The sequence below is a fragment of the Pogonomyrmex barbatus genome, unplaced genomic scaffold (assembly GCF_055798465.1).
Source record: "Pogonomyrmex barbatus isolate J1 unplaced genomic scaffold, ASM5579846v1 scaffold1, whole genome shotgun sequence".
NCBI classification, from domain to species: domain Eukaryota; kingdom Metazoa; phylum Arthropoda; class Insecta; order Hymenoptera; family Formicidae; genus Pogonomyrmex; species Pogonomyrmex barbatus.
The window spans coordinates 16,580,538-16,600,069 of NW_028297098.1; the positions used below are offsets into that span (position 1 = coordinate 16,580,538).

General features: G+C 36.8%; 1 protein-coding gene across 3 annotated transcripts in view; it reads right to left on the minus strand.

Annotated features, from left to right (window-relative positions):
• The window catches only part of Tmtc2 (Transmembrane O-mannosyltransferase targeting cadherins 2), a 194,545-nt gene that overhangs the window by 25,610 nt on the left and 149,403 nt on the right, over positions 1-19,532 (minus strand). For all 3 annotated transcript variants that reach the window (XR_016141111.1, XM_011647049.2, XM_089083943.1), the window contains exon 6: positions 8,623-8,708. Coding sequence is in view for 2 of the 3 variants with exons in the window: in XM_011647049.2 (XP_011645351.1) it covers positions 8,623-8,708 (86 nt within the window). In the remaining variant the exon portion in view is untranslated. The remainder of the gene's footprint in view (positions 1-8,622; positions 8,709-19,532) is intronic.

Below are 19,532 nucleotides of genomic sequence, written 5' to 3' on the forward strand. Positions count from 1 at the left end.
ATTGCCATACAGCATCGGAATACCAGTATCAAATATGAAAATTAATTAATACGCTCGAATTCAATAGTTTATTCGATTCGCGTTACGTACTGATGAAACCCGCGCCAATCTCCGTCCGCCACGCCATGCCACTTGCGCTAAAAGCAATTACAAAACCAATAACAATACATACATTCGTGGAAAATATTCAAACGTACGAGTTCTGACTATATTTGTCGGTAATAACCATAAGCTTGAGTGATCAAAATGTTAGATCAGTTTAAACACTAGTTAAAAGCGCGTTTGACACATCTGGATGTATTATTATTTTTTAATTATTGAAAAATATAATTCAGTTTATCGTTCTTCCAATATCTTCATATGTGTCCTATAATTGCTTTTTTCTAGATGTTATTATTATTATAAAGACCGATAATAAAAGAGATAACATGTCGCTTTAAATGTAAATTATAACGCTATTTACTTTTTGAAATTAAATTAAACTCATCATAATTATGTTATTTGAATTTAATTGCGACAGTTATGCGCGTTATATGAAATAAATAATAAATTAAAATCATATGTAACGCTTGTTATATCAATGGAAATATGGTTTCTCTCTTTCCCTATCTCTCGTGACAAGATTAATTAAATCCAATATAAGACTTTCTAATCATCATTTCTTGAATTTTCGTTTGCTAATAACACGTTTGCTAGTAACATAATTGAATAAATATACAATTCTAAAATAATTGTAAAGTAACGATTGAGTTAGTTTCTCGTATAATTGCGTCCAATTAGCGCGACTTGATCAAACGTAAAGCCGATTTAAATTATTATCTTGTTATGATCCACTTGAGAACATCTTGAATGGGACATACGACAAATAGATACATGCCTATAGCATATACATGTGCATTTACGTGCAAATCATTATTGTATACAATCATGCACATAATCCCTCTGTATACGTCTTTGAGTGATCGCGTCAAGGATGATAGGGATGAGGGCGCGGCTACGAAAGGGGTAAGGCCTTTACAGAAATTGCCGTATTCGAGAGAATCAATCTGTGTTAAGTGCTCATACAACCAACCGATCCAGCTAATTTCTCGCGATTTCGAGCTCTGAGACGACACTTAACCGCGCGCGATACGGAAACCCTGTAGCGGTAGTCCGGTAATCTTGGTCTTCTCATCCCGCCATGACACTAACAAGATCGCGTTTATATCGTGAATGATTGCAAGCAATTATCGTTCCAGTAAAGACATACCTCATCCTGGACTTACAATTAGTGAAATATATCACTCTAAATTCTGAATATCTCACAACATCCTATTACATCATTGTAAAATATTAAAATTTATAATCATATACACGTAAAAATATCCATATGACTTGTGCATAAAAGATATGACACATATCCGAGTTAGTTTATAATATTCTTAATTTGTTATTGTCTCTAAGGTTATTTAAGATGAAGAAAAATATGCTCAAATTTCAATAAAGTGATAAAAATAAGAGGGAATCGACGTATGAAATATTAAAATAGTAACATTGAAATAATAATATTAAGATAGATATATCTAATCTAATGATGAATTCTTATGTCAAGATAAACAAATTATAAGCGTATTATGCAATAAATATGATATAAGGATAAATATAAGCATTAAGAGTGCTTTATATTTATTGCGGAAAAACGTCTTTAAAAAGCTTCGAGTATATCCATCAATCTCCGTTAATTAAGATTGTGTACAGTATCCAAATTAGTTGAACGAATATACAAATTAGACGGATACAGTTAGTTAGATACCATTATAGAACTGTCATGTTTTTTGTCAATTCGTGACACTTGACGATACGATTCGATTTTCGGCCACAGCCGAATATCGTGACGTGATAAAGGCGCTTTCGTGTCGAAGGCAAGAATCTAGCAGCTAAAATGGAAAACCAGAAACAGCTTTCGAAGTGAGTGATCGCGCCGCGAATGCTACTTTGCTTGTATGTGGTATCCGTTGAAATTACCCCGAGATTTATAGACAAAGGCGCGCGTCCTGGAGGCTTTTCTAATAATACACCGTCTAAAATTGCAGCCGTCCGGTTAACCTACTTGCCGAGTATTTCCGATGCGCCCGCTGGCTCATATACCTCGTCTGTAATGAATCGTTACGTAGCTTTTGGTTGCCGGTTGCCGCCGATTCGAGAACGCGAATAGCGGCCTACAGAGCTGTTCCATATAACCGATCTACCTATTTGCGAACCCACCCGATAGATTATGTGGACAGCCATTGTAGGAACTTCTGATAATAACACGCAATTTATGGGCAATCTGCTCGCAAAATACGAGTGCTTCGACACGACATTCGTCGTTTATCGCCTGTACCGAAAGATATTCCCCTTTCGACGACCGATCATCATAAATGAAAGCTTGATTTATAGATATATCGATGAATATTGATATTCACTTGTACAGAATATAAATAATTCTATAAAACATCTCTACCATCTAGAATGAGATCTCTTATCTAATTTGTTTCATAAAAATTTAATTGCTATTTTATTGTAAAATTAAAATTATGTAAATTTATTTTGTAGTTTACTTTGAGGTAGACAAATTTAATTACTGTATATATATATATGTTGTATAATCATTGAATTGGAAAAATAAATTATTTTTGTAATTATTTTTGAAAGAGCAATTAAAATTCGCTATTTGATTTGATAAAGTTTGAAACATTGCGAATTATTGTCGCATATAAAATCATTATTATTATCTCATTTAAACATATTTATAATTAGGAAATGCACAACGTAAATAACGCAAATTAGTGTTACAGAAACCAATGACTAATATTAATTGGAACGATCATTATTTTGTGATTTATATGACTTCATCTGATGAGATTGTGCTGGATTTATTTCACTGTGAAATTATGTTAAACCTGATTAATCAATTATTTAAGATTCACCATTGTAAAATTACTAAAACTAATCGACGCGCACGCGCATTAATTTATCGATTATTTGGCTGATGGAAATTTTCGCCACTCGCAAATTAAAATTATTAAAAGTGATTAGCGGAAGCTAATAATCCGTTATTTGCGGCGTTGTTCGAATAAAATAAGCAACCACAAATTAAACCTATTTTACGAATCTTTGAGAGTCAGGGCGTGTGTATCATTTAACATTGCGGGAAAGTGCTTTGCGCGTCCGAGGGTTAATTGTGAAAGTAAAGCAGAGATGTCTAACTACACCTCTCCGCCTTCTGTCTACGCAGTTCTTGCCCCGTGATTCTCTCGGCGCTCTCAGGGAACTTGGCCGCTTTAATTGAGTCGCCCGCATTTCGCAAGCGAGCGTTTCGCACACGTGTTGTAGACAAGCGGACATTTCCAGAAGTTCACCTTCGTAAAGAGTCTTTCACACGTGACGCGCTTGCTCGTAACAAACTACATTAACACGAAGAGTGCCTTTTCTCCCCCCCCCCCTCTCTTTCTCTCTCTCTCTCTTTCGCTTTTTCTCCTCTGTTCCATTTTCTTTTCCCTTTCTTCGCTAATCTCGTCCATTTTCGAATAAACCAACTATAAACGAGCAGAGATACTCCTACGAGATTTACGACAGGCTATTTGTTGGATTATAGATAGCTTGTATTGTTCTGAACTTACTGGTGCGGGCAAACTAAGTCGCGGTTTCTCATAAAATTTCGGTGAAAAGGGACACGCGTCATTTGTTACTCAACAACTGCCATAAAAGTTGCGCATGACACATCCAACTGTTGTGCATTCTGTAAATACAATCTGTAAAATAAGGTTAAATAAAATATTCTATTTCTGTACGTTGCATTTTTTTTTTTTACTATCGTCATAATGATCGGTATATAATATCCCAGAAAAAAATGTATCAATCTTTCCACTGTAGATTAAAAGAGAATTAAAGTAGCTTTCTTCGTTAATTAGTTAACATTAAGTAGAGCGAGTGCTATTAAGTAAATTCTATTCATTCTTGAACGACGAAGTCCCCGAAGTATTTTGCATGACGCCGACCATCGTGGACGAATGTTAAAAGGGAAGGACTTCTTAAACATTCCTTGTGCTCTTTCACTTCCGGCTCGCCGTCGTCGGGATCGAGTTTAACTTCGCTAATATACTTTTGCGCCTCGCTGCATAGAAGCGAGATGTATCCGCGTTTCAGTAATCGGCTGAACTTCCACGACAAGCGAGTGAACTTCGAATGAATAAAGTTTGCGGACCGGGGAAAAAGTAGACCGCGCCGCTTCTTTCCCTTTGTTTTCGCGGAGCCGTTGATTAATCGATGATAATACGTCGACTTTAGCGTCGACTAACTTTAAGAAATAGCTCTTAAGTGGCGGCGGTGCTAGCAGCATGAAACTTATCGGAAAATGTTCCACTAATTGATATTTTGCTTGTGACGTCTTATACGAAAGAATTAACATAAATAGGTAAGATTAGTATTTAAATAATTTATTCTAATAATATTCTAAATTAATAAAATACGATTTATACTACAATCAAAATTCAATTAAAATTTATTGAAAGTAAAGAGTAGTTTGGTTTTTTATACTCATTTTTATACTCATTACTCTGTTTCACAAGGTATAAAAATCTGCGCGTGTTTCCTTTGATGAAACCATTGCGAAACACCGTTTAATATTATGTAAGCTGTTTCGCGTTTAGGATAATTGTATCTCTAATTTATTTAATGAGATTTTACCAGCTTTTTATTCCCAATGGCGAAATTAGCCAGCGGCCTTATAAAATTAAACATTCTAATGCATGTAGATGCAATTGCGGCCGTTTCCCTGGAGAAGCTTTACGTGCGAGCAAGCTTTTTAGTTTCCTCGTGCGATAATCGTCAAAAATTTCTAGTACAACGTCCTTTCCATTTCCACTCTTGCACACTATCTTGCATAACCATATATGCGGTTTAACTTCTCACGATAAATTTAAGCTTATGTTTATTTAATTGCTCCTTGCAATTTAATTAAATTTCACCGCTCAATAAAAAGTCCCAGATAATCCTTGAACAAAAGAGGTGGATTTCCATCCATATTTTCCAGATATTCCTATCTTTATTCATGAAAAAGAAAATAATGGCTTGTGTAATCAGAGTATAATCGGATTTCGTTATATTTTTCAACAAAAATTAATAGTCTTTATTCTTTAATAGTTATATTAATGTTTAAACTACGTAAAACAATCGATTTTACAAATTTCGATTCTAAAATCCTAAATTTTAAAATCTTACAAATGATATTTTCTTTGCAATATGGACGCTTTTAGGTCAATATAATTTTCAATAACAAAGCAATACTATCAATAATTTCTTTAAGATCTCAGTATATTAAGAGATAGCAAAACTTTTACCATCAAATTTCATTCTAAATATTCATCTTCAAGCACTAGAAATTTTATAAAAATATTATACAATTTAACTGTTCTAAATTCTAGACAATCAAAGTCCCTTACGTTGTATCAAACTTCAATTTCTGGGATATTTAAAATATCTTCAGGAAAATTCATCTTAAATATCAGATGTTCGAACTATTTTATTACTAAGAACATTGATTTAGTACATTTTTACAAAAGGAAGAGGCTTTACGTTAAAATGTTAAATGCTTATTTTTCATTAAGTGATACTGCCTGCGTGCTTTCGCAAGCTTGCATGTACTCGGTAATAAATTCCAATCTTGCAGTCTAAGGTGTTGCATCGCGTTTTTGAGCCAAATACAGTTGGGTCGATGCATTGGTAAACTTCCTCGGCAACTTTTAAGCTTGTTTAAAGTGGCAACTTTTATCGACCATTACTCACGTCGAGAGGCGGTTTTAACCGATTAGTTCGCTATCAGAATCGATAGCCGCGGTGCGTAACATGCGTAATGGAAGTGTCGTGTTCATCTATACTATGTGCTGTATTCTATATACATGTATTCTTGTATCCACATGAGCACCATATATTGAGCAAAAATACGATAGCCAACATTCGCTTGCTGACGATGTCTGAGTACTTAAAAACTTGTTGAAGCATAGTAAAGTGAAATATAAGAAAGAGAGAGAGAGAGAGAGAGTGAGAGGGAGAGAGGGGAGGGAGAGAGGGAGAGAGGAAGAGAGAAAAGAGAGCGAGAGAAAGTATGTCAATATTGTTAGCAGGTAACTCAGTCAACATTTGTTGATTGTTTGCACTGGTCATTTTTGGTCGGTCAACATAGAAACCGCAAATGCGGGTCACCAAATGCGGGCGATGTGTAGGTAACTTTGCAAACACTGTAACTTTCGTTTTCGCATGCAAGAGTATATCGATCGCGACAAACAATTTAGGAAAACCTGTTAATATTTGGTTAGGATGCCCGCAATCAATTGGCAATATGCTAATTACAATATATATAAGTCTGGCTGTTTGCATCTCTTAATTTTTTAAAGATCATTAAATATTTACATCAAAGACATGTTACATCAAGATATAAATAAAGTCAATGTATTTATTAAATAAACACAAATAACAGAAGTTTATTAAAAAGATCTTTCAAGTTCTTGAAAAATGCCAAATCTCTCTCTCTCTCTCTCTCTCTCTCTCTCTCTCTCTTTCTCTCTCAATAATATTAAATTTTCATTTTCAATTAAATTAAATACCTAGTTATTTAAATAGAAAATTCAAATAAAACCTTTATTCCAAAGATAAATTTTGATGTGATGTATATACAAAACTAGATCTTAAAATCTTTATAGCAATGATTAATTAGAAAGAAGCGATTTTTTCTTCTAAGATCTTTTTCATTTAAAAATGAAATATGTTAATATAAAAGAACGACAACCGCAAAATTGCGCACATTTCACATTTACTTTCGTTTTGCCGGTTATGATATATAAGTTTCGTGAATTCGATCGCGCTCATATGGACCATTTCACTTCGTTCCGGACGAAAAATACTTCGATTATACGAGACATGTATCTATCGTAAAGAACCAATAAAATCAATATTATACAAAAGTGTCCCTTTCGTAACGAACCAATTTCACGTCGGTCAAAGTAAATCGTTGCGGTATGGGCGGTATGCATGGTATCGCGTAACTCACCATCGTTTCGCGTTCGTATACCCCGTGGTAAATATTCGTTTCCCCGATATTTGCCGAAACTCATTGCGCATGCAAACCGTCCGTGTATAAATTTATATAAAATTATATCTCTCTTTGAACATATCGTTCGGATTTACGCAGCGCGTATGTGTATGTTTGCGCGTTATTCTTTGTTTGTGTTCTCCCTCCTCAACACCAATGCTTTTCTCGATGTGCATCTGATAAATCCGACATGACATTAATCTGTCGTACGTAACATACAAGGGATGTTAAAATTTTACCGCGCAAAATTTTTCATATATTTTTATGACTATAAAATTGATTTTTTTTTCATGGAAAATGTCTACTTGTCAATCTTTTCTATTATCAACAAACGGCCGGAATGCAATTACATAAAGTTTTATTATCCGTTGAAATGTTATTGGATATTAAAATATTATATACATATTTTTATATAAATTATTAAAATATGCCAGGAAATATTTAGCGTTTAACATTGAAAAAAAAAAACGTTATATTTGGAAATGCTCTTGCAGAAATGGAGAAATATCGACTCCGAGTACACTTAAGGCTCTGCCATTAAAATTAATGCAGACGTTTGCGAGACATCTCGTACACGCGAGGTGTCGAAATCTAATCTGCATTCTGTATTCCACTTCACGCTGCAGATGTGCCCACGGTACCGAATGCGCTTCCGGGTTAGTGGCGATATTGCCCTTTACGGAGGAAAAACATCTGGGGACTGGAAACCCCGGAATGGCACGTGAAGGAGCCATAAAATCGATATTGTAACGCGACGAACTATCTCGCGCGGTAACGAACCGTTCCCATATCGGTCGAAGTAAATCGCAGATCGTACATACCGTATCAGGGATATATGTGTAACAAACGAGCTCCGCTCGTCTTTCTCTATCTCTGCTTTATTCCTTTTTGCCTCCTGTGGGTCCTTTTCAACGTACGCCTCGCCCTCGAGTCTAAGGCCATAAAGACTGGGTCTCTCGGGTAAAAGACGGCTCGTTAAGAACGCGAGCCGATCTCTCAGCTTCCAGCGGTAAGCACGAATGTATACGTGTGGACCCGAGGGGGCTTACCACACAAGAAGCAGGGCAAGCCGAAGAAATAGTGGGATAATATGTGTATCTATGGTACGTCCAAAGGTTATTATACTGATCAAAGAGGCGGTCGAAACATGTGATGGCGGAGCGAGAGAAGTTCGAGGGATGGGAAAGTATCTTATTGGAGAAAAAAAAAAAAGAACACCGAGAACGTTCGATAAATATACCGGATAAAATGGATGACAGTCGTGACAGGGTCCGTCTTCATTTTCTGCAAAGATGCCACTGATGCGTATTAAGGGATAGTATACTTTTTCGTAACACTAAGGATCTTTCAACGATCGATCGGCGGTAACAATGCGAATCCATCAAATAAGCGCTAATGGTGTTCAAATATTAAGTTACTTGAATGACCATAGACTCGAGGGTTTGGCTAACAAAGCCAACGACGTTGCGCGGTCTCTAAAGTCGGAAAAGTCGCGATGTAATTAAAATACTTACGAGCTAACGAAGGTCGGAAATGAATGGCTCGTTGATAACTCAAAATCGCCTCGTCATAATTTTTTCTGCCCTGCTGTAAGATGCCCCTGTAACAAAGAAACAAAGTTTCTTGTTAATGTACATTCTAAGTTTTAATATAATATTTTGTATTAATGTAATTTTCATCTCGACAAAAAGAAAAAGTTTAATCAAATCAGAATTAACAAAGATATTAAATTAAGTGAGTAATATCATCCTCGATGTTAAATCCAATAATTTGTTAACAAAACAAATTAGTTGTACGGTGTATCTGGTTTATTTTTTGTTATTATGTTATATTTCAAGGTTTGAAAAGGGAGAGGGGAGGAGTATATCACTCCGATATATAATATCAAAATGTCAAACGTCGTGAGAAGAAAGGAAAAGTTTTCCGTCTCTTAGACAGTGAGCGATTAATCTTTCCTCGAAGGACGTCACTTTCAGAAACGATATAAAAATATTACTTGTCAAGGCGATGACTTATCGCACGTGTGGTCGCCGTTCTATGCGATGGGATTAAATTGCGAGCGCAATAAGTGCGATTCGTAATACCCATATATGGCGGGAAAATCTTTCGCGAAGCTACATATTTTAGAAAGGACCCACCGCGCTTCGGCGCCACGGTGATTAATCTTCCGGCATAAGTTGTCATTCGAGAAATAATGAAAATATCACTTGTCGACAGGTAAAGTATAGTCGACCAGCCGGTAGACGACTTGCGCAAGCACTGTCGCTGATATATTTTTCTCGTCGCGCGTTATCGAAATCGGACTGGCCGATATGGCGCGCAGTTATTTTTCTTACCTCGCGTGTTGCGTTATTTTTCTTACTTTCCGACTAGAGTTGAACAGAATTTTGCAAAGAGAGAGCCCATATCGAGGTTCAGAAAATATTTGCCTTTCGCAAACTGTATCTCCGTACACATTTTTCAAATTGCTGCTCCGAAATGAGATTACAATTTACATACGCTATTTAAGTAATATCTAATTTAAAGGTGAGGAAAAAGGAAGAGAGAGAGAGAGACAAACACGAGCGGGGCCGCGGGTGTACGTGTGTACACGCGTATGATGATTTATTATGGAGATTCTTCATAAAGATTCGCGCTTCAAAATCTCGACCACGCGAACTTTTCTAACGAAGCGCGTTGCGTTTACAATTTGGATTGGCTCGTAAATTACTAAGTGAACAAAGTTTGCTGTGCATTCCGCTCCGGTGCATTTCTGCGCCTCACGCGAGAGAGACTATACGCTGCCTTTTTCACCAGCCTCGTTAATGTCGAGATATAAATTAACGCCGGCGAATTCTCTGACAGTCAAATCTTTACGGGTTAATAATTACTGGAAATCCTCCGTTCGTGGGGCATCCGTGGAAGCTCCTTCCTCTTTTCTCAGAAACGACTAATTTGTTATCAAAATTACGGATGTATTTAGCGCACAAACCAAACCTTCGCGTTGACGTAGCGTCGCGAGAAAAATTATACTAATGAGGCGCTTTGTGAACCTGCGACGAGCGACGAGCTTAAAAAAAGGTGAAAATGACGGAGGAAGAGGAACTGGAGACGGGATGGAACGGGATATTTCCTTTTCTGGCGCGCGAACCGGCGGGATGAAGAGAATCCCTGTTCGTTAACGAGCCGCTACTCTGCGTTCGTTAACTTTCAACAAGACGAAGACTCTCGCGTATACATATACATCCGTCACTTTGCCAGCTCCTTCTCCTGTAACAATCTCCAGTTTGCGCCAATTTGCAATTATATCTGTATTCTGCTTAATTTGTTATTCAACTCTCGGTCCGTTTACCGACCGTGTACTATGGCGATTTAGTAAATCCTTTCCCAAGCGGTACAAATTTGTAAATCATGTAGTAAATGTATTTAGTGAGGGAGACATAAGAGACGACGAATAAAACTAAAGCTTTCAGTAAGAGCTAGGAAAAAAAAATAAATTTTTTCGCGAATAAACAGCTTACCTTACGTCAAATAAGTTACATTAAAAATAAAATAAATAATTGCTAAAAAATTTTAAGACCGCCATGTCCAAAAAGTAATAAAACTTTTATTTTTATTTTTAGTCCTCTGATACTTTTTCTTTAAAAATTTATTTCCGCTTTCCAGCGAACCAATAAAAATATTTCATGACCAGCAAGATATAAAACTTTCTGTCTAATTCCTGCCACTATTGTTCGATCGAGAGTTACTAGCCGGGTGTAGAACTGAAGCACGGGCCAATTTACACAGACGGTCGTGCCAGGGAACGAAAAGACAAATCGCACGCGTAATATCCCGCTGTCGTTCGTTTAAAACGCGAAACTTAATAAAGCGACGTGGCGTGTCAAATGCTGTTACTGTCAAATCCGTGGGCACGGCACACCAGCTTCGTGATAGTTCGAACGAGACACGGGTTTATTCCTATCCACATATGGATAGAATAAATCGTAATTGTTCATTGAAATCACACAGATATAATTATACAATTATTCTAGATTTTAATAGCTCGATAGCAAGATATTTTTGTAATGACAATTGCGTTTTGCGATGGTCAATTTCTACGATAAAACGGAAAAAGATTTTACTATTCGGAAAATTTCGTTTATATTTCTTACGTTGTAACGAGACATGAGAAAGGAAAGGAAGAAAGGAAGGAAGGAAAATGGTACGAGTAATGCGCCAAATACGCAGAAACAGCCGCTGAATATCTGGCCGTTTATGCGGCGGGCCAATAAAATAGAAACGTCCATAAAACGTTTGGCATAACACGAATATGCCGATAAAAGCTCAGCGAGGAGCGTCGAAAAGTTGCTTCGGTTGCCGCAATTCACGAAGCGCGTATCTCACCTTTTCCGAAAATGTAAGCGCGGTATGTTGTGAGGATGTACGATGAAATTTTGCGAGATGTTATTTCAAATCAAACGCAATGACAGTCATGACATTGGTGACGATCATCGATTACTTACTCATCAACAGCGATGTGTAGAATAATCTGTATAAAGTGTAGATAGTAAAAGATAAGTTAATTCTCAAAAATTTTATGTTTATTAATTTTAATGTTTCACACTATTATATAACAATTAATAAATATGATGATTAATTTATATAACAATTAATAAATATGATAATTAAAAGTATAATTTTTTTTTATGTTAAAGAGAACTTTTACGAAATACTCGTAAAATTTAAGAAATTTCAATGTTTCACACGACATATTAGTAAAAGCATTTTAAATAAATAATTTGATTATGATTATAACTTTAATCAAATATTTCTATTTGCAACCCGATTTACATAGCATAACATGACGTAAGATAAATTTGACATTTAAACATTTCTTTATTTTAATATTTTAAATAATACGTGTTTATTGAAGTGACAATTATTTATCTAGATACAAATTAATTATCTATTTATGTTACGAAGGCTATTCTTACACAATCTATGGACAATCTCACTGACTCTTTTATTATTAGAGATATTAATACGTAATGTCTCCATCGAGTAATATTGGAGAATGAATGTTTAAGATCACGATGTTTATTATTCATTTAAAACTTTATTTTCAGTGTATGCAATTAGAAAGCAGTTTATTATTAGAAAATTACCAAAGCATATCATATAATAAATTATTACAAATTAATTGTGCAACTCGCGCTAAAGTTATGTAAAAATGAACTCACAAAATAAAGTCACTGTAAAAATACGGATTGAGTGATGCGAAATAAATCAAAGGAAGCAAATAGACGAGATAAGTTTAAAATTTCATTAAAATATTTGGATGTTTATATCCTACCGGACGTTTCATCGATCGGACTATGTCCTGGCTAACTAAATTTAACTAAACTTAACTCGTACAACTTTACTTCAATGATAGCGATCATGCCTGTTCTCTGTAGACTGTTCAATAATGGCATGTGAAATATTCGCAAACCTGAGGATTTAAGCCCGATATAAAAATTCAGACGTATAAAATATATATTTAATTACGCGTAAATGTGGATTATAAGAGAGGGAGAGGAGGAGAGAGGAAATTCTCATTAGTATTAAATTATATTTCAGATTGTTCTCGCGTAATTAAACGGACAATTAGAAATAAAAATCGATAGAGAGATGACAGCTTTTATTATAATAACGAGAAATATGCGTTATGATGATTATACGTACAATGCGACGTGCATTATTATAATTTGAGAAAAAGCGGGACCGTAATCTCCCCCGAGAATAGTGCAAATATCGACGCGGAACTAAAAAATCGTAAAAAATACGTCGCCTCTGGTTTACTTTTTTTATTTTGCTATATATATATATATATATATATATACACGTGCGCATTTAAAAAATGTTCGATATTAAATTTTCAACGGAGAGCCTCGTCGACCGACATCGATATTTAAAAAATCGTTAATATTTGTGCATAGCAGTTACGCACTTCAATGTGCCGCTAATTTCTTGCGTGCGTTTCGCGGCTGTGCAAAACTGCGGTAACATAAATCATGCGCTTCGCCTCGCGCGTTTCCGCGTTTAATTATGCATCTCATCGCAATGTGATAACGCGTACGATGCATACGCCTAAAAAGTTGATTGCGCGCATAAGCGTATGAAAAACGTATATACGCGTTGGATTCACACAAAAACTTAATAATCTCATAAATAAATTGTCCGCGTCATTTTTATGCATAATGATGATTTACGTTTATAACGTTATGTTAAGAGCTATGTCATAGTAATAATTATTCATCACCATTTTTAGAATCACCGCAACCACCGTTCTCACTACTAGAGCGTTATGTTATATTCCTTCCAAATTCAGCATTCGCAATGGTTTTTCAGGTCACTTGTCCGCGCCACGTTATTGAAATCTCGAAATATTCATTTAAAGCACCGCCAGAACGTTAATGTCATCCGTTTCGAGGCAGATTGAGGAAATGAGCCATAAGTCATACCATCTCGTGATTGTCAATCTAATCTGAAAGTCCACCTTAAAATATCATCAACATCGCGTACACCACACTTTCGCCCGTCACTCGACTTCAATTTCCGCGTAAAAAGTTTCGCGACGGAACGGTCATCTGGCAAAGGTGGCGGACGAAAGAAGGGGGAGAAAAAAGAAAGACAAAACATCTGCGACGACTTATCGGGCGCGATGCCGGAACGGGGGCGGATGTTGTCGCGGCGTCGATAGCGCGGGGTGTTAATCGCCGATCGCAAAACGCTAGCCACGGAGGTGGCCGAGCAAGGCGGGGAGGACGACGACGGGGGAAGGGAGGAAGGGAGCGGGGGAGAAACGGCGGTGCGATAAACCGCGCCGGTCGGCTTATGGATTTCGCAATGGCGACGATCGATAATGCCTGAATTGCAGTCGGAATAAAAACGGCAATAAAGGCACGAACGCGCGCGCGGCATCGGCCGTCGCGATGGCGACGACGATCTGCGATCGGCGGAGCCGGGCAAAAGCAGCTGATATCGATCGTGCGAGCTATCGCGTTACCGTCGCATTATCTTTACGATTATTAAATTCAGCCGTAATCTCCCGGGCTATCGGACGTGCAACGATCGTTTGTTACGTCGTTGCGTCAATGCGGTGGATTTCATTGCCGATGGTATTCACAATCATCCCGTTCCGCGTATGCACGTGCATCGGGGGCGGAGGGGAGGAGAGGTGAGGGGAGTCGAGGAGGAGAAACCGTCTTTGCCACTCGCTGGAATTTCCTGTCCCATGCAAATTTCACGTATCAAATTATTACGGGAGAAACGCGCATTACTACGCGGATACTATGGCCGGGCATACTTGCGCCGAGGTACGCGCCGTTGAATTACATCGTCGAATTTACATCGCTCCGGACGGAATTCCGGTGACAATAGGGGCACTCGATCTCATCGATATCCGATCCGGTCGGGTCAACTTCTCCGCAAAGTGCCCAAAAACCGGCAAATCGCGGCTGCTTATTCGCGACCGCCGCCTTTCGTCAGCCGTATTTCCCCGGCCGGCATCAATTCCGCCCCGTCCACCACGTTCGTCAGAATGCATTTATCCCGAATGGCGCCGCAACGACGACGACGACCGTCACCGCCATTGTCACCGTCGTCACTGTCATCATCGACGTTGCCCGTACCGAATTGCTCGATCGACTGCCGCCATTGTCACACGGAGAATCTGTGTGCGGCGTATTTGTGTCTGTCCGATGGTCGCTAGCGGTTATCTCTGGTGGTCATACGCGCCAGACTTTTCAAAATCAGGACCACGGATTTTCAGCCGTGCACGATGACTCTAAAATCCGCAAGTGCAAATACGAGAGAAATCGCTGTAAAACAAACATTGCGAGGCATCGATAGCGACCGAACGCGCGCTTTATCCCTCGCCTTTCCTAACAGGGAAAAGATAAATACGGAAGGTATAAATATATATATATATATATATATATATATATATATATATATCCTATATCTCGAAAAGAAGAGAACACGATTGCAAAAAAAGTTTTAAAATCCATGGAATTACATCTCTGACGTTGTCGGGATAAAGTTTTGTTACGTTAAAAAAAGAGATTGTGTTTCAGCGAATAACAAGCGGATATTTTTTTAATAAAAGCATAAATAGTGCGCTCTTTTTATTTTCCACTTGTAATGTTCTTTAGAGAGACTCTACTTTCGCATGTTTGCATGTATCTATGTATTTCCTTAGGGATTTTCTATCTTTATAGAACGCCGCCATAAAGCGATCCTTGATGTGATCACCGATGCTCAGAGATCGCCTCGGCTCTCGCTTCGTTCTTCCGACTATTATGTCTCGGACACATTTATTCTTATTACTCTATGGAAAATTGGTCGTAAACGAAAATAAGGCCTGTTGTGACCGCACCGCTGATAATTGAAGCCTTCTTTTCTTTCTCGTTCGAAGCACCGCGCACGATTCCGTAACGATCGAGAATTTACGACACTCTCACTATTTTAATGATTGCCTTTCAAGGGTTGGAAATAGAAAGAGACAGAGAAAAAGGGACCGTGCTCGGTGAACTCTTTCGAGCAAGGCGCAAACAGAGGACGACGCCAAGCGTTGGGATATAAATCGCGAGGGACTCGGCGCAATTTTATGTACTCTGCCTCGTAAAAAAGAATTTATAACGATTTTATGCGGCGCAAGCGAGTGAGCGAGCATGCGCCAGTGCTGTCTTATCGGCGATTTCGAGAGAATTTATGTTTATTAATTGTTTATCGGATCGCAGGGCCGAGAAACGATCGACTTCTATGTACAAAATGTCACGGCGGAAAATACGATTGCAACGCTAGTGCCAATATTGCCGTTATAACAAAGTGATTTATGTTCAAATTTGCGCGAAGATCGGGAGTCTTAATGCAATTTAAATGTATTTAGCATGATGAATAATGCATACGATATATATAAAGTCAACTGTTCATTATATGCTAACTGAAATATCGAAAGATAGAAACTTGTCTTGATACGCTTTTTTTCATTAAAATTAATACCAAGATTTATTATACTTTATACTTTTTTCTGCTGCTTTTGCTTTCTGCTATCTCTGTGGTAAAATATTAAGTTAATTTTTATAATCGGTTTCTTAGAAGTGTTACAGCAGCTTTCGAAAGCCAAGAATAACTTGCCGATAGCGCCACCCGCTTGTTATAGTCTTTGTGGAAGAATATAATCGAATGAAAATTCCCTATCGAATGCTTCTCGTGCTCTTTATGCGAGTTACGAAGTTGCTCGATACCGATGAGAAAATTTCTGTGAAAGTTCTAAGTGCAGTTGTATTTTTTATTTTGCGTTATTGAAAGTATAATTATCACCTTGTAACAACAGGAAATAATTAATTAATAAAAAAAATAAATAATTAATAGTTGTGTATCATAAATATATATATATATATACTATGAAATATTATTATTGGTAATACATGTAAAAATACAAGAATAAACTACATTTTTAGGAGATGATAATTGATATCGTTGTATATAATAAGTATATAATTTTGAATGATTCAACGATATTTTTTACTTTTCGTTTTAAAAAAAATTTCTTATTATACTTATCTTACAAGAAAGATATAAATTCGTTCAATGACAAAACAATGACATGATGTATTATTTCTAAAATATATTTTATATTTTTTTAAGAAATTAACAGATTTTTTATTTTCATCTTTAGATGATGTAAAAGATGATTTATAATTTTAGACAACAAGAAATATCAATTTTTTTTTAGCTTTTTATTTTTTATGAGTATACCTTTTCACAGAACATGTATTTGCAAAATTAATGTAGCTTCTCAGTTTTATAAAAATAGCTGAATGTCCAGTTCGACAAGATCCGCCTTAGGTTAGTAAAAAAATTTGCCCAGATATTCTTATAGACAGCAATCGGTGGTGAAAGAAGTGGCCACGTCAATAAGATACGATAGTACTTGACGAATATAGCCGAGGAAGCAGCAGGTTTTTCGTAAAGTCGGGTCTGCTGTTCCTTGCCACTTTTGGCAACGTTCCCATGAAAAAAGGTGCTTGAACTTTCAACTCTCGATAGAGTAGACTACGACAAAAATCAGTCACATATGCGATAGGACTTTGATCCGAAAATATCAAAGAAATTTTTTAACATTTAGTATCTGTCTATTTTAAAATAGAACATCCAAAAATGTTTGTAAAAAAATAGAATAGAAAACGAGACAAAATTTAAAAGACACCGTAAATCAAGTTAGCAAACTTAAAATAAGATAGTAATTTTATCTTGCATTTGCCGAGTGTATCTCAATGCAATAGTTATTTAATCTTGCTTTCTTATAATCTTTTTCTCTGCCTGCAGTCTCGAAAGAGTTTCCAATAAGAAGCAATTTATTTAATTAAAAATAAATGATCAAAAAAGCTGTAAATATATGTATATAGAAACGATAACAAATGAGCTATTGTTTTCCTTGGAGAAGGAATTAAATTCTTTAAAAATAGATTTCCGATAAGAAGGATGGCTATAATTAATTGAAAGATTGTAAAAGAAATAACTGATACGTGTTATGAGATCGTAACAACTATTTTTAAATTAAACGTATGATGTATACGTCGATGAGCGATGATACAAAAGATAAGAGCCGATTGAATTTACGGATTGACATTTTTCCTCGTACTTCTAATTTTATCACCAAACATGTCCGACATAGAGTTTATAGTTGTAATGGCAAACTTTTGATTTGTAGTTACAATATATAATATACGTAATCCCAGTAAATCTAAAACTCGCATTCCGTTTATTGGAATTCTATTTAAGCATCCTAAAGCATATTTTAAACTACGTAATTAACAAGCATTATATACATAAAAACAAAAACTGCATAAAAAAACTTTCACAATAGTTTTAGTCTACAGGAAATATTAATTATGAAATTCCTCATTAATTCGTGAATCGTTGAAATTTTTCACGTGGAACGCATCAAAAATATCTGAGGTATTAAATAGTATTAATATTATTTATTAAATCATATAATATTTCTCGTTCAAAAATAAATCTCTTTCGTGCTTCTTTCAAGCTATAATGGAATCGGAACGATTACTGCAATTATATGGCTATTATATAGCTAAATAACGAATATTCGAGAATATGTATACATATTCTCCTCTTTTTAAATGGTTGCAACACAACACAGGACAGAAGCCTGTCCTGATTCGAAGGTATCGATTTAAGGTATCGCGCGTCATTCCCCCTCTCCCCTTCTATTTTCCCCTTCTATTTCGTTCTTTCTCTTCACGATAAGTTCTACCGAATGATAAAGTTCTATCGAATCGATCATCATTCCGAAACGAATTAGTATTGTATCATGCGTCATACCTATCATTTGCACGCCTCGTATTGAACGTGGCTAGTGGAAGCACTCTCGAGGCCCACTCGGGGATTCACCACGCCGTGTCGAAGTTGAAAAAGTGTTAAATCCGCAAACATCAAAGGGACGAACTAGCGCGAAATGTTTCACGCGACGTCGATGTTTCAATCGGTATCTCTCGACGCCGTGATACATCGGCAGCGATTTCTATCAGCACTCTCGTTTTCACGAGGTCAAGCTCTGTGAAAGAGCTATATTCATCCAGCGGCGGAAAATCATTTCACGTATCTCTTGTCACTTACAAACGTGAAGTACCATGAAATTAAAATTATTTACTTGAAATACTCAATAAACGTTTACCCGAGTTTTACAATCAATTTATAAAAAAAAATATATATATATATATATGTATCTATATATATATTTTTTAATCTTCGAAATCGTGAAAAAAGAAACAGAGGGATATATACGCCATATATACATGATTTTTAATATGAAACGAGAGCTTGGGAACTTTAATAGTTGAAATTCTTATACCGTAAGTAGTTTAACCTATTTTAAATCAGACCACTCTCTAAACCATTCTCACTTTAGGCGAACGTTTGTCCAGCTGTTTTCGCGTGATGCGATAATAAACAGGCAAACAAGAAACTTAATTTCACTCACATAAACGCAACACGGTGGTTTGTGGTCTACTTGCTAGGTACACAGTGTGTTTTAGCGGGGGGAGAAGGGGGTGGGGGGGGGGCCTATCGTGCCGATACTCTTGCCAGGTAACCTGCATCAACGAACGCGCGATTTTAACGAGAGCTCGTCACGCTCACGCGCTCTGTTCATTAATGAGTCGTTCGTATGTAATTTGCGGTTTCAAACTGTTTTTCTCCCGTCCAATGATGCTCGCTGAATTATGCAGTTCGGCGATGCGGAGAAAGCGGACCGATCGGCGCGCGTTTCTCTCTCGTTCCGTGTTTTACGGCGGAGAATCGAAGATAAATATTTTCGATTTGTAAAAGCGGAGCGCGGAGCGCAGAGCGCTCGCGTGGCATTCGTTGAAACATTCTCGCGATTATTTAACTCGTCTGG